The sequence below is a fragment of the Symsagittifera roscoffensis genome, chromosome 5, assembly GCF_963678635.1.
Source record: "Symsagittifera roscoffensis chromosome 5, txSymRosc1.1, whole genome shotgun sequence".
NCBI classification, from domain to species: Eukaryota; Metazoa; Xenacoelomorpha; order Acoela; family Convolutidae; genus Symsagittifera; species Symsagittifera roscoffensis.
Genome location: NC_087066.1, coordinates 45,254,089 through 45,267,636, shown reverse-complemented (window position 1 = coordinate 45,267,636; position 13,548 = coordinate 45,254,089). Strand labels below are relative to the sequence as shown.

Below are 13,548 nucleotides of genomic sequence, written 5' to 3'. Positions count from 1 at the left end.
GCGTTTTACAACATTACCATTGATAACTGCTGCCTCAGCCAGCTTGCTACCAAAGTCTATCAAAAAATCCAAAATCAGTTTTTGGACGCTGATGCTGTAGATTTATGAGCATGCCGTCCAATTTTACCAGATGTACAATTTAATTGATTTACCGCAAAACGTAACACGCATATTCATTAGGACTTGTTGTTTAGCTGAATACATTTTTACATAGCAAGTTTTATAACCAAAAAAAGCAAACTCGCTTGAAAAAGTGTTACAAAATGTTCAATTAATTCACTTACCTTTTTAAACAATGAGTCCATTAAAGTACATTACATATTTGTTGATTTTATTTTCAAGTCTTTCCAGTTATTTTACAACATATCTGCCTTGTACTTTCCAAGATCGTATTTTCGATTGCATCGACACGAGGATTACTTTCGACCGAATTCCAAGAATCCCTAAGAACGCAACAGCCGCACTATTATCTTCGAAAGAAATCAGTTCTATCAAGAGCAGTGATTTTGTCGACCGCGGAGATCTCGAGAGACTGACTCTGAACAAAAACCACATACAGCATATAGACGAAAACTCTTTCCTTCCCTTACAAAAACTAAGATTCTTGAATCTTGACTACAACCGAATGGAGAAACTAGATTTTTATACTCCGCTGACATTGGAACATATCAACCTAAAAGCTAACCGGATTAGCTTTGTATCGCCCAGATTCCTGCGATCAATGAACAATTTGCAGGAGTTCGACATTTCTAAGAATAAATTAACCGAAATTCCTCCTAACCTATTCCAAGATATAATTGTGAGACAGCAACAAATTACGCTCGATTTTTCTAACAACTTGATTGAGTCTCTTCGGAAAGAGTCAATTGCGAATCTGATTTACAATTCCAACAGATACAGCAAACTTAAAATCAACTTGTCTGGTAACCCTCTTAGGTGCAACTGCCTCATGAAATGGATTTCGACACTTCAAGAAGACTTCAGTCAGCATAGCGTGTCGCACATCGACATCCAAGGTGCTTGCAAGTATCCAATCGCTATGAAAGGCCAACAACTGTCGCGTCTTCAGTCGCCCGAATTCGCATGTGAAGCACCTAAAATTGATATTACAGTACGCACACACATAGTGCTGGACGAGCATGACCACGGGATGATTCCATGTTCTGCAAATGGAGACCCAGATCCAACTATCTCTTTCAAGCTATCAAATGGTGTCTGGCTATCACAGGGATCCTCAAGAGTAAGTTACTAAATATTGTACAGGAAAAAGCGTTAAAACTTTATGACATCAAAGAAAGTCCGCTTCTTTTTGCTCAAGCTTAAGACTGTCATTTCGTTCTACATGCAAAACAAATTAACTGCAACAAAATTCCCCAGAGGTGAAGCGAAGCTTCCCATCAATTGCGATACAACACTAACATAAAAAAACGTAAAAAATTGATTTTGTAAGAAAAAGTGTTAAGTCCGCCTTGAAACTGCAATGACCAATACTTGCGACTATTATGAAAAATGCTGAGAGCACATGATTTTTTGTGTCGTAACTAAGCCGACAAAACTAAAGCAGACAAACGAAAGGCCGACAACACAATTTTAACCGGAAATTTCTTCTGAGCCACTTTGAATAAATCAAGAGCTGTTTCTGTTTTTAGGGCAAATACTCGGTGACCAATGACGGAATACTCATAATAGACGAAGTATCTATCGGAGATGCGCAGCGAATCCAGTGCATTGCCTCCAACATAGTGAAGAACACTACAATCGAAATCATAATAACAGTAAACCAGCAGCTGTCATCCACTGAAAAGACAAAAATTGTCGCAGCTGTTGTTTTTCCACTAGCTATTCTTGCTTTGTTAACTCTTATTCTGTGTTGTTTTTGCTCACCTAGGGTACGTAAATGCTGCAAGCCAAAAAGAAAAATGCGGTATTCGAATGTGAATGGAAAACCAGTAGAAGACTTTCGCTTCCCGGGAGACAAACAATTATCCATAGGAGGGCTAATGAGTCCAAGCGCTTGTGCTGGTTCCAGAACTCTGCCCAATGGCATATTGACTCAGCCCAAACCACAATATCAGCAATTTACGTCACTACAAAGAAACCAACAAGCAACCATTGACAATTCAAACAAAGCTGCTGTACCTTTGAGGTGAGAGCTTCTTGTAGTTTTGTTGGTAACTTTTATGGTCTAGTATGGTCTAGAAAAGTATCAACCGTACGATTATTTTCTGAACTTCATTTTCCAAAAAAAAAAATCACAAAAAATATCGGGAACATTGCAAAGGTGACTAATGTGAAGTGGGAGCATTCTACAGTTTTTTGATGGTAAATGGTGTTTAGTTAAGCTAAAATTTAAATAATTTCAGACAAACTGGATCCAATACCATGCCAGCAAACCTGAGATCAACCAACTTGGTTGTAGCGCAGCCGACAACTTTGCCTAGCTCAATAGCAGTTCATATTGACGCGGATAAACCGATGGCACCAACTCCTCGAGGCATTTTGTTCAGAAAAATGTCACATCCCTACGTAGCAGCTGGCACGGTAACGAATGGTATAACTGTTCCTGCAAAGCTTCCAGCAACACCCTTGTATATAGATCCACCTGAATTTGAGCCACGATCACTTGAAGCTGTTGCAGTCGATTCGCAAGTCAATTTGCAACAAAACTCTCAGGAGACAGAAACTTGAAGTTATTGAACATTCACATCATTAACCAATTTCCCATAAAATAGTTCCGCCACGAAATACATATTTAAATAATTCGCTTGAAAATAATTTTTTTAAATACTTAATACAAAACTTGATTCAGAAAACGATCACTTACTAAGGAAGATTAGACAGCCTGGATCAATGAATCTCCAGGTAATGACTAATTGAGCTATCTCCCCCTAGCAAAATCGGTCAAACGCTATCGAACGCAAGCACATGGTTGATAGATAAATGGGACGTAATCAATTGACCGACCAATAAAGTTTACCGATAAAGTTTACTTTATATGAAGGTTCAGAAAACTTTATGGAAAACCAATTTCTAGTGATTTTGTGATTGGATGCCAGGAGGATAATAGAAAGTACTAATTAGGAGTCCGATGAAAATATAAATTCTCTTGAACTCATAAAAGTTTATACTCAAACACACCCCTCATAAAGCAATTGATATCGCTGATAGTATTCTCCCGGTTAGTAAATTACACCATCGACAGTGGCCAGAAAAACTATGAAAATCAACAAAATTTGGCCGTCATTCAGGTGCATGTTAAGTGCAATGAATCTTGGTTAGTTCAAAAAGATGGATTATCCGCGGGCGCCTTTCTGAAGAAGAAGAAAAGAATCAAATTAACATCTGAAAATGATGAATGAATAAGTCAAGCGAGTTCACCAGTGCCTTGGTCCTTCTGGCTTTAGCCTTGGGTCAGTTTCTAAAATTTATTCAAAAGGCTGTCAGGAAACATAGATCCATACACCTTTTTGACTGCCACTTCGGCAGTCGGTAGCCGTTTTCTTAACCTTTCGTTCGGAACAGTAATCGCGCCTATGCAGACTATGCAGCAATATGTCATATAGTTGATGCATCGAACCAATTTCAGTGATAATATTCAGAAGTCTCGCGTCTTTGACCTTCAATGTGTTCTTCGATATGAACAAATTCTTTTACAATAACCATAAGAACAGCATGTTTTTGAACAGCGTCCACTTTTCTAAGAACCGATTTCGCAGCGCCGCCCCATACTTCCAAGCCGTATGTTAAGACTGATAGAACAAGTGACTGATACAGCAAAGGTAGGTCATTTGCACGATATCCCAATCGCTTTAGTTTAAGAAGCAGGAACAGGTTTGCGGAAGCTCTACTGGTTGTCTTGGATACATGTGGTAGAAAAGTTAACCTGCTGTCTATAATAATTCCCAAAACTTTCATATTTTCAACCAGCGGTATGCTTTCGATATCTGAGCAGATTAAGGGTACCTTTTTTTTGAAATTGAAACTCATTTCTTTAGATTTAAGGGCGTTGACAATAAAATTATGATCCATACACCACTTGAAGATTAATTCAATAATGATTCGACTAGGGTCGTCGAGTCCTCTTACGCCGATTACCGGATTTTTGTCGTCTGCAAACTTGACTAGACAAGCATTTTCGTAGAGACACTTCAATTCGTCCAACGACATATTGAAGGACAGTGGTCCAAGTACCGTCCCCTGAGGTACACCTTGGTTGATGGAGGCTGGTTTTGACAGTTCGTTCTGATATGATACAATCTGCACTCGATCTGATAGTTAACTTTTCAGCCAATTCATGTAACAGTCGCCTACGTAAATCAAATATGAGGTTAAAAAAATAGGCCCAATAACCATTGGCTCAAGAGTCAGGGACACTATCTCTTGTGTTTTTCTACCTCGAACGGTCGGAGCCAATTCGGTTCACTTGCGATATGAGACTAAAACCCTCGTTACAGCTTAAAGGCCACTACTAAAATACCCCCCCTCTAGAAAAAAAAACGTCCCCATACCTAGGTCTCAAAACACCCAAAATTCGCGAACGTCGTTAAAAACAGGGTCGGAATATTCCGTTTTAGTTACTTTTTATTAGACAGTGGAACTTTGATCCATTTCAGATGGATCAACCTAAAACTCTACCTACCTCAACATAACAATTATGAAGCACACTCAAGAAAATTAAATCGGGTATTCACATACCGGCACAATCGCGATTTGGAATAACTAAATTAACTAGCAACTCTAGCATGAATGGAATCAAGTATAACTTGAAAAGTTTTGAATCAAAAAGTTTCAGCTGGGGAGAATGAGTTTTAACTTGAGAATCGAACTTCGGGGTTGGGTGATTGGGAGACTTCGGTTGTCCACCTTTCCACAGAAGATTCACTCTGGTCCACTTCTTATTTGTATCTTCTTGGTTCGCAATCGTTCTGCCTTCTATTTCAGAATAGGACAGCTCTACTCTACTATGATATTATATCTGGAAATTGCTAATAACAATTTCCCTCTGCTTTTTTCGATAATTTTCCAGCGATTGTAATTCGGTTGTTCTGATCTCATGTTTCTGAGATTTTCAGTTGTCGCGAGAAAGTTGAGCATGACATGCCCAATTTGAAATTTTGACAAATTCCATTTCTCCCCAAAATCATGTTTCTCGCGTTGCTACTCAGATTTCATCCGAGTTCACACTCGAGCCCCTTCCCTTCCCTCTCAAGACTCAAGAGTCCCTCACTGAGCTCCCTGCTCTTATCGTATTCCTTGCCTTTGAGGAGCTATGCCCTGATGCGTTTGACACCATAATCTGCCTTAGCAGCGCTTCCTCATCATCGGAGCTGATTACGATCTCTTCCCAATCTTTTAGTTGTTCGTAGGACCGCATCAACTCCCTCTGCTCTTGCAACCTCTTTGCCTGGTTTGGCAAACCCTTCACTTTCGATTCCCTGTTCAAGCAAAAGGAGTTGTGAAGATTCAGGCTCACGTTCTTCGCTAAGTCCTCTTTCCAATAATGATTCCCTCCTTCTCGAGCCTTAAGGATATTAAAATCTTTAATCATATTACTAGTGTTAACCTTATCCTCCCAAACTTAAGCATTTTATTATCAGCTTTTTGTTTCAGAGCAGAGCTGTCTTTACAGTCGTCATCTTTGGTCTCCTGATCCGTTTCCCTCAGCTTGATCATCTTGTTCAACAGCTCCTTTCTCACCTTTTCGTCCAGTCCAATGCCCATCAAAGCTGGTTCTTCGAACTTCACCACCGTGTTTCATAACTCTTCTTTGAAGCTCTCCAGCGTAGCCTCGCTTTTCGCTTTCTGGTTAAACTCACTCAAGAATTTCCGCCACATCTTCTTGTCCAGAGTATTCAGGAACATCCATTTGTTGCCCTCGAAAGCATTCTTCTTACTTTCTTTGGCACTCAAGACGATCATCCCCATATTGGAGGTTTCGCTGGTCAGTGGCAATTCCAAGTCTTTCCGAGGGGATTCCAGGGGTGACGTGGCCGTGTTTGCCCAATGGTCTACACTGAAGTCGTGCGTAGTAAAGTCCCTTTCAGCTGGACCCTGGTCTGGTGTGTTTCCCACCTCCATTTCTTCTTCACTTCACTGAGAGTCTCATCCATACTCTCTCCTTCCTCTGACTCAGCCCGCCCTTTCTCAAGTGTGTCCTTGAACCTATCCTCAACGGGGTTGCTTCTCCTGTCTCCAGTGGTGCCTATTGATAAGGGTGAGGGGGTTGCCGGGTCCAGCTTCTTACAATTGCTCAGGGCTACGTAAAAGGGGCCTGCTGCATCCAGTTCCTTCTCTTCTTGTTTCATCTAGACTTGTTCCAGTCCATAGGGCGCTCGGTACTTCCTCGTGGCGAACCTCATCTCGTCTTTTAGAGCGATGTGTCCCTCCTCTACGATCACTCTCCCATTGTCCCAAACCGGTAGCATGTTCTCCAGTTCCGCTTGATCGAGCGTCCTCAAGATATCACGAACCTCGAACTTCGGAGGCATTGAACCTCTCATCTTCTTCGCTTGCGTCGTCCACGAGTTTATCTTGATATCACACGTGTGAAAATAAGTAAACCGCTGCTGATAATCCGATAAACAAGGGATCCCAACCGTCGGTGAACTCCTTCTGCTGCTTCTCCACCGTGGCTCTTGCGTACAGGGATGGGACCACTAGTGGGCTATTCATCCCCAAGGTCATTCTCCTGACCATCGGGAAATCCGGGACAGTGGTGGTCAAAACCTCTTTCTCTAGTAGCATTTCTAATTCCCTCTTTACCAGCTCAAAACTCCCTTTCCACGCCGGGATTCCCAAGATCTCTTGCTTGTCTGCTGCTAAGGGATTCAAACTCCAGAACTTGGGGTAAGCTTCAATGGGACCTTCACGTTTCTCCCCATTCTACACTGCAATTGTTCCCGGAAATTGAACACTAATAACTCGGGGTCCTTGATTTTCCCGAAGAGTACCGTGTCGCTCATCCGTGCCCTCAGCTCCCCCTGTCTGCACCAGTTTAGCGCTGTCCCGTCTAGCACACTTATCAGACTCACGTGCACCACTGAGTTACGGTACGCCACCACGAGCGGGTGAGGAAAGGCATATGTCACCGCCGGCCCAAAGATGCGGAATATGACCTCGCCAAGCCCCCTGATCATCCCCAATAGGTCAGATATCATGGCCAGACACAGGTCAGTCAATAGAGGAAGGCCACCATTCGCCTCCTTCAGTTCTTACCTCGTCTTAGGATTCTTTTCTTCGCCAGTCAAGTATCGATTTTGCATCAGGAGATACTCCACCAGCAACGTCTTTAGTCCGGCAGCGCACTTGTTTGTGTAGGTTTGTGCACTTGGGTGAGTCTTCCCCATCGACAGGCATTCCCCATATTTCATCAATCGACGAAATGCCACCAGCTCCCCGTGAGTCAAAAGTACCAGCGTTAAGTACCCATCTATTCTAAGTGTCTCCACACCCCTGCTGAACATGTACGCCGGACCCATGTTTACAGATAACTGGGATAAACCAGGTACAGGGCCAGCAAGAGACTTATGGGCAGGTATAACAATTCCTGCACGAAGGCCTCGAATATGGTGTCCCTCGCATAGAACACCCTAACCATGTATCTCTTCTCCCAACAAGGGCTCAAGAGTCTCAAGATCTCGTGATTCTTCCTCGTTCTCAGCTCGTCCTTCGCATGTTCCCTCCAGAATCCCCCAATAGTGATTTCGTTTGCCGCCGTGACGAATCTTTCCACCGTCATTTCGCTGCTCTCTGCCACCTCCAGCTGCCCCTCAAGAAACTCCCATACCTGCTTGATGAGAGGTGGTGCACTCTCCCGCGTCTTATCTATGGCGTTCTCAAGCCTTGGGGTCAGGAACGGCCATCTGCCTCTTTTCTGTGTCAGACGATATCCCATCGATTCTAACTGTTTTTCGGCCGCAGCCACGTTCTTCCTCTCATTACTCGGTCCCTTCGCTTTGCTTGTGATTGTCAAATCCATACCTCGGAACCACACGCTGGCTGTCAAGTGGCCTATTGTCGGGTGATTGTCATTTATTTCCGGATTGAGCTTCAGCAGCCGAGCGAAATTCGAAATCTCGAGTAAGAGGACCTCATCCAAACTAATGAGATTGTCTGCCAACTCATAGAACCTTCTCAAGGCATGAGACACATCCGCCCATGCCGCTGTCAATGCCGACTTGAGAAGTCTCAAGTTCGTCGGCTCCAGCCCGCGATTGGGGCTGCCATCAGTACCCGCCACGCGTGCCCTTCCGCTATCAGGATCAAGATAGCGTACACAAACTGCAAAGCAGGCGGAATGCTCGCGTATCCCGGGGATGTTGTGAACGCCACCTTTTTCTTGGACACGAATCGAGAAGTCACATTTTCCTGCACCTCATTCCTCGCAGCAAACAATGTCTGGATAGCATCCCAGATCTTCTTGGGCGTTGGTGCGTCACCTTTCAGATGCTCCAGAAGTCGTGCCGCATGCAAGTGGTCATTCACTCCCGCAAATAGCAGCAGCTCTGGCTCGCAAAGCATCTCTGACTTAATTGCCACCTTTAGGGTCAGCATCTGGTTCAACTCCGCACAGGGCAGCAAATACACTAAAGTTTCCGGCCAAAACAGCGTAGGGGACTTCCCCTCGAAATCTGAACCCGCCACGATGATTACCCTCGCAGCTCCTGGATCCGATCGATCATACACTGCCAATGTCTTGGTCAACTGTGAGTTTCCACAGGATTTTCCATACCTTGGGTCAGCTAGTAGTTTTGAGCCCTCGTAGGCGGTGACTGGGTGCGCCATGTCTTTTGGTTCCAGCAGCTTGTCCACCATTCTCAACTGCGCAGGAGTTGCCAACCTGATTCTGGCTATGCTTGTTCGATGTTTGGGAGGTTCCACTCTGAGCCCTGGACTCCCCATCAGCTTGAGTGGCCTATAATTTATCGGTCCCATTATCGACTTCAGCGAGATTTCAGTCAGATCTGCCGTCTCGATTATCCTTGCTCTTGAGAAGTGCGCCTCGTGGGCCTTCAACCAATCCACACAGTGGTGTCGACTCAAGTCCTCGTACGACACGTTCTTGAGTCCCAGTACCTCCGCCAATTCCTGCCTGCATTCCAGATTCTCCAGATCCAGTTCTTTTACCCTCTCTAGATATCGCGCCCTGCTCGTCTCTGCCGGTCTCTCCACTCTCTTGTTATCCACCACCACCAGTGAGGATACCACCGAACTTTGTCGCGTGGATGACTCTGCCTCTTCGGCTTCCATCGGTGTGGATCCCGGTTGTCTGGTCCGGCTGCTCCTTGAGCTATCTCTCGAGTCGACTCTCGCCCCTATGAGAGGGGGTATCGGGGTCAACCGAAGGTGAACTGGGCCGTTTCCAGCAGGTCCGACTCTAGCGTAATTATGTTTCTCCGGAAGACACCATTCAGCCACTCCGATACCTGACGGGAGCACGCTCCTCTGTTGCATTTGTCTTATATTGCGCACCTTCTTATTTGTCTTATCTTATGTTGCGCACCTTCTCATTCATCTCCTTCGCGTGCTGGTCGTTCTTCATATTGTATGGGATAGTGCAAATTGTGAGTATTACGGGATCCAGATAAATCCTCAACTCCTCAAGAATGCAACTCATTTTCACGTGCAATCTCATCACCTTTCTCGATTCCCCTCTGGACACGTCATTGGTTCCCATCATCAGAGTGACCGTGTACATCTTTTCTATGTCCAACATATCTAATGACGCCAATATCTGAGGTGTTGCGGCTACAGAAAAGTTCAAGACTCCCACCTGAGAATGCGACTGGATCCGGGTCAGCACCCGTATCAGGCTGTCACCTATGATTAAGTGGACCGCACCCTCTGTTATTCTCGGCTGAGCGTAATATTCGGCCCAAGACGCATCATGGAAGCAATGCCTTCTCGCTCGCTTCGCCGTGGTCCAGTCCATGCGGTTGTGTCTATGATATGCGCCATCCATGTTCTTCTTGTTGCTCGCGATTATGACACTCCTGAGTGGGTGGTCCCTCCAGGTGGAAGGTCGCTCTTGTCGTGTCGAAACATCACGGTTTCTCAACTGTAACCTATCTTGTAGCTCCTTAAGACGTGATGAACTCCCACTGATTTGGCTACTACCAGGGGTTGATTTCGGGGTATGTCCCGGTAGTGTGACCTCCATCAATGGCCTTATCGGTTCCGCCTCCAAACCGCGCACGGAGGGCACCGGCTCGGGTGGTATCCACACTTCCAGTCCCTCGTTCATGTGTTCTTGAGCCACTCGGTCCAATTTGAATCGTCCACTGGACCTAGGAACTTCATCTACCTCCATCCGTGACTCTGGCCTCGATCCTGCGGTTGCTTGTTCTGCGGTCCTCGTTCCCTTCTCTTTCTGCCTCGCAAACTCTCGTTGTCGCCTCTGAATCTTCTCAATCTCTGACTTGAGCAACTCACAGTTCGCCTCATTTTCGCGTACCTTCTGCTCTTGTTGGTACTCTGCCCTAATCATGTTGAGATCACGCCTTGCCTGATCCCTCTCGAGGATAGCTTGATCTCTTTCCAGGTTTGCCTGGTCCCTCTCGACTTTCGCACCGTCAAGATTCGCTTTGTCTCTTTCCCTTCAGTTCCCTCTTCAAGTTACTGAGGTCCGGGTATGCTTCCTCTGTCTGCTGAGACCGTATCAGTGGCCTGCTCGTGGGTTGGGCTGCGAGTCCTACCGGCGGTCTGGTAGGAAGTGAGAACTCTCCCGCACCATATTCTGTAGTATTGCTCAATCCGGGAACCCTTGCCAGGTCGAATCCCCTCACGCCTCCATCAACGTTTCATGATAGCCATCTAGTTTGCTCCTGGTTGGATATCCCTTCCGAGGTGTAGCCGACCATCAACACTGCTTCCGTTGCTGACTCCCTGCCTTCACCCTGCGTTTCTAGCTGTAGGATGGCATTCAACATCACCGCCAACCTCTCATCGACTTGGGAAAAGTCAAGATCCCTCAAGCGCTTATACAATTCGTCGAGTGTGGGCCTCTTGAGCGCTGCTGGCATAGACTTCCAGAAGCGATCCGCCATCGTCACTACCTTCAATTTGATCTCACTTGTTAACCAACTTGAGAATACCTTCCAGTTAGACTTAAGAATACCGTACCAGTTAGACATGAGAAAACCGTACCGGTTGGACTTGAGAATACCGTAACAGTTAGACTTGAGAAAATCGTCTGAGAACGCTGATAGAGTACTTGCTCTAGATATCTTTCTCTTCGTTGAGTGAGTGTTGCTTGGGTGTCAGTTCAATTTCACAATTCAATCTGAAAATAAAACCCATTTTTAGACCGAGATGTTCCGTTTCTAACCTAAGCCCCCCCCTCATTATTTTAATAAAAACATTATCCCACCATCTACTTTACTAAAATAATTCAATTGAAATTTTTAAGAGCATGCAGATTCATTTTATGTTTTAGCACCGTTGACTCTCGAAAATTCAATTGTCATGCCAATTGCGTTAAAATTCATCTACCTGCTTCGCACCCCCTGTACTTAACTTGAGACCTCCATTCTGCAAAGACCACGTGTAGGATAGCCTGTAGTTCACTTGGGTTCAACTAGCCCCTGTTTGCGTCATAGACCGGCATCGAGACCTCCATTATCCTTCTTTCGACCATGAAGTCTCTCAGCCTCTTCAGTGCCAACATCACGTTCTCAGGGTCTATCGTGTTCCTTTCATTGATCCTCGTTACCAAAAAGCACAGGTATTTACCCGGAACTTGTGAAACTGATGGGAGAAGCGCAGCCATTCCTCCCAAACCCGGTCTCTGCCTGAATAGAAACTCAACGTTCTGATATTCTCTCTTGAAGTCGGCCTCTAGTCTCGATTTGAGTCGGCCTCTAGTCCGCTGTTATACAGATCGCGCTTGTCCTGTCTGACAAAATGAAGTCGCTGTCCGTGATCAAGATATTGTCTGAATGTTCGTTGGGTATATCAAATTTTGTTTTGAAATTCCGTCCTATGGTAGGCTCAGCCTCCTCCTGATCCAGTTCCAGCCCGTTGGTCTCTCTCACTTCTCTGAGTTTCTTTATCGTCAATTTTTTGGTGTGGGTAAGTCCTACCCTCACTCCCCGGACAAAAGTATATATCGACGACTCCGTCGATGATGCTGGGTCTAAATTATCTGGCCGTATCTCGAGCGGCCTGTCGGTTGCTGTCCGACCGAAGAGGGGATCTTTCGTTTTCACGTGTTTTTCTGCTGACACGTCGACCTGCTGCATGCTTTGCTCTTCATATCCTTTGCTCTTGAGATCGCGCATCCATTCCAGTATCCTCAAGTTTGTGTTCTCCCTCCTTTCTTCCTCGCTCTGCTCCGGATCTGTTTCTTCTTCTGGTGTGGAGGAGTCCTCTTACGGTTAGTGTTCGTTGTCATTGATGATTTGCCATTCATCATCGGCTACCAATTCGTCCACACTCAGTAACTCTTCGCTTGACCCGTCAGGCTGTATCTTGTCAATCAAGAAGTCGTCCCCATACCTCTTGTATCTCATGCCTGTCCGTTTCCGATTGCCACTCCTTGTTCCTACTGATCTGGGCAAGTCTGGTTCCGTCCACTCTGGCACCTCGCTCTGCCCTGGATCATTCCAGTCTTCTTCCGCAAGGGATTCAGTATATGAGTCTGCATCTATCTTCTCATTGTCATCCATGCTCACGTCCTCGTTACCATCATTCTTTTCTCTGGAGCATTTTTCGTTCACTTCGCATGCTGGCTCTACCAATAGGTAATCGAGTCCCTCCATATTCTGCGGTACGCACCAGTCTTCCGGAGATGGGACATGTGGTTTCAGATTCTCATAATGAGCTGCTCGCCCCGTATTCAAGAGCTAGAACCGTTCCTGCTGGTGTACTTCCGTTATCATGAACGGTCCTCGCCATTGCTTAAGTGGTTTATTCGTCACCTTAGGAGTTATGATATTCTGGAACACCCAGACGTATTGGCCCACAGCATACGGTTTCGCTTGAAGTATCCTCTCATCGTATTTCTTCCGCTGCCTCATTTGTGCTTGCGCCGTGTTCCTCCTGCAGAGCTCCTTTAGTTCCTGTTGTTTCTTGACCGCTTCTTTCACATAAGGTTGAGGCAAACTCTTTTTCCCTTCGTATTCTGGGTAAAAGAATGTTAGGGCATTGCTCTCTCCCTGCCGGTCAACATCATGAAGGGACTGATTCCTGTTGTTGAGTGTTGCGTGCTGTTGTACGCCCCTACCACTTGCGGCATATATTTATCCCAGTCTGTCACGTATCTCGAGCAATATACCCTAAGCAGGTTTGCCAACGTTCTATTCTGTCTCTCTACTAACCCGTTAGTCTGAGGATGGTAAGCCGTCGAGTGGGCTTGAGCAATGTGCGATCTCCTCATCAATTCTTTTGTCAGATCACCTACGAAGGGTTTCCCGTTGTCCGACTGGAATGTCATCGGACAACCATATCGTAATATTCAATGTGTTATCAAGTGGTTACAAGTCTCCTCCGATGAGGCTGTTTGACATTGCACCGCTTCCGCCAACATCGTAAAGTGGGCTATTTTGACCA

General features: G+C 45.4%; 1 protein-coding gene across 1 annotated transcript; it reads left to right on the top strand.

Moving 5' to 3' along the window:
- On the top strand, window positions 1–2,762 carry LOC134845867 (leucine-rich repeat and fibronectin type-III domain-containing protein 5-like). The gene is made up of 3 exons (XM_063862967.1): window positions 1–1,240; window positions 1,650–2,146; window positions 2,364–2,762. Exons 1-3 carry the CDS (start codon window positions 296–298, stop codon window positions 2,686–2,688), a joined length of 1,767 nt encoding a protein of 588 aa, XP_063719037.1. The 5' UTR covers window positions 1–295; the 3' UTR covers window positions 2,689–2,762.
- The last annotated feature ends 10,786 nt before the right edge of the window (window positions 2,763–13,548 follow it).

Coding starts and splice junctions, on each gene's coding strand:
- LOC134845867 (XM_063862967.1), top strand. CDS start 296: ATGAGTCCATTAAAGTACATTACATATTTGTTGATTTTATTTTCAAGT. Junction 1,241..1,649: donor TATCACAGGGATCCTCAAGA/GTAAGTTACTAA, acceptor TTCTGTTTTTAG/GGCAAATACTCGGTGACCAA. Junction 2,147..2,363: donor AAAGCTGCTGTACCTTTGAG/GTGAGAGCTTCT, acceptor AAATAATTTCAG/ACAAACTGGATCCAATACCA.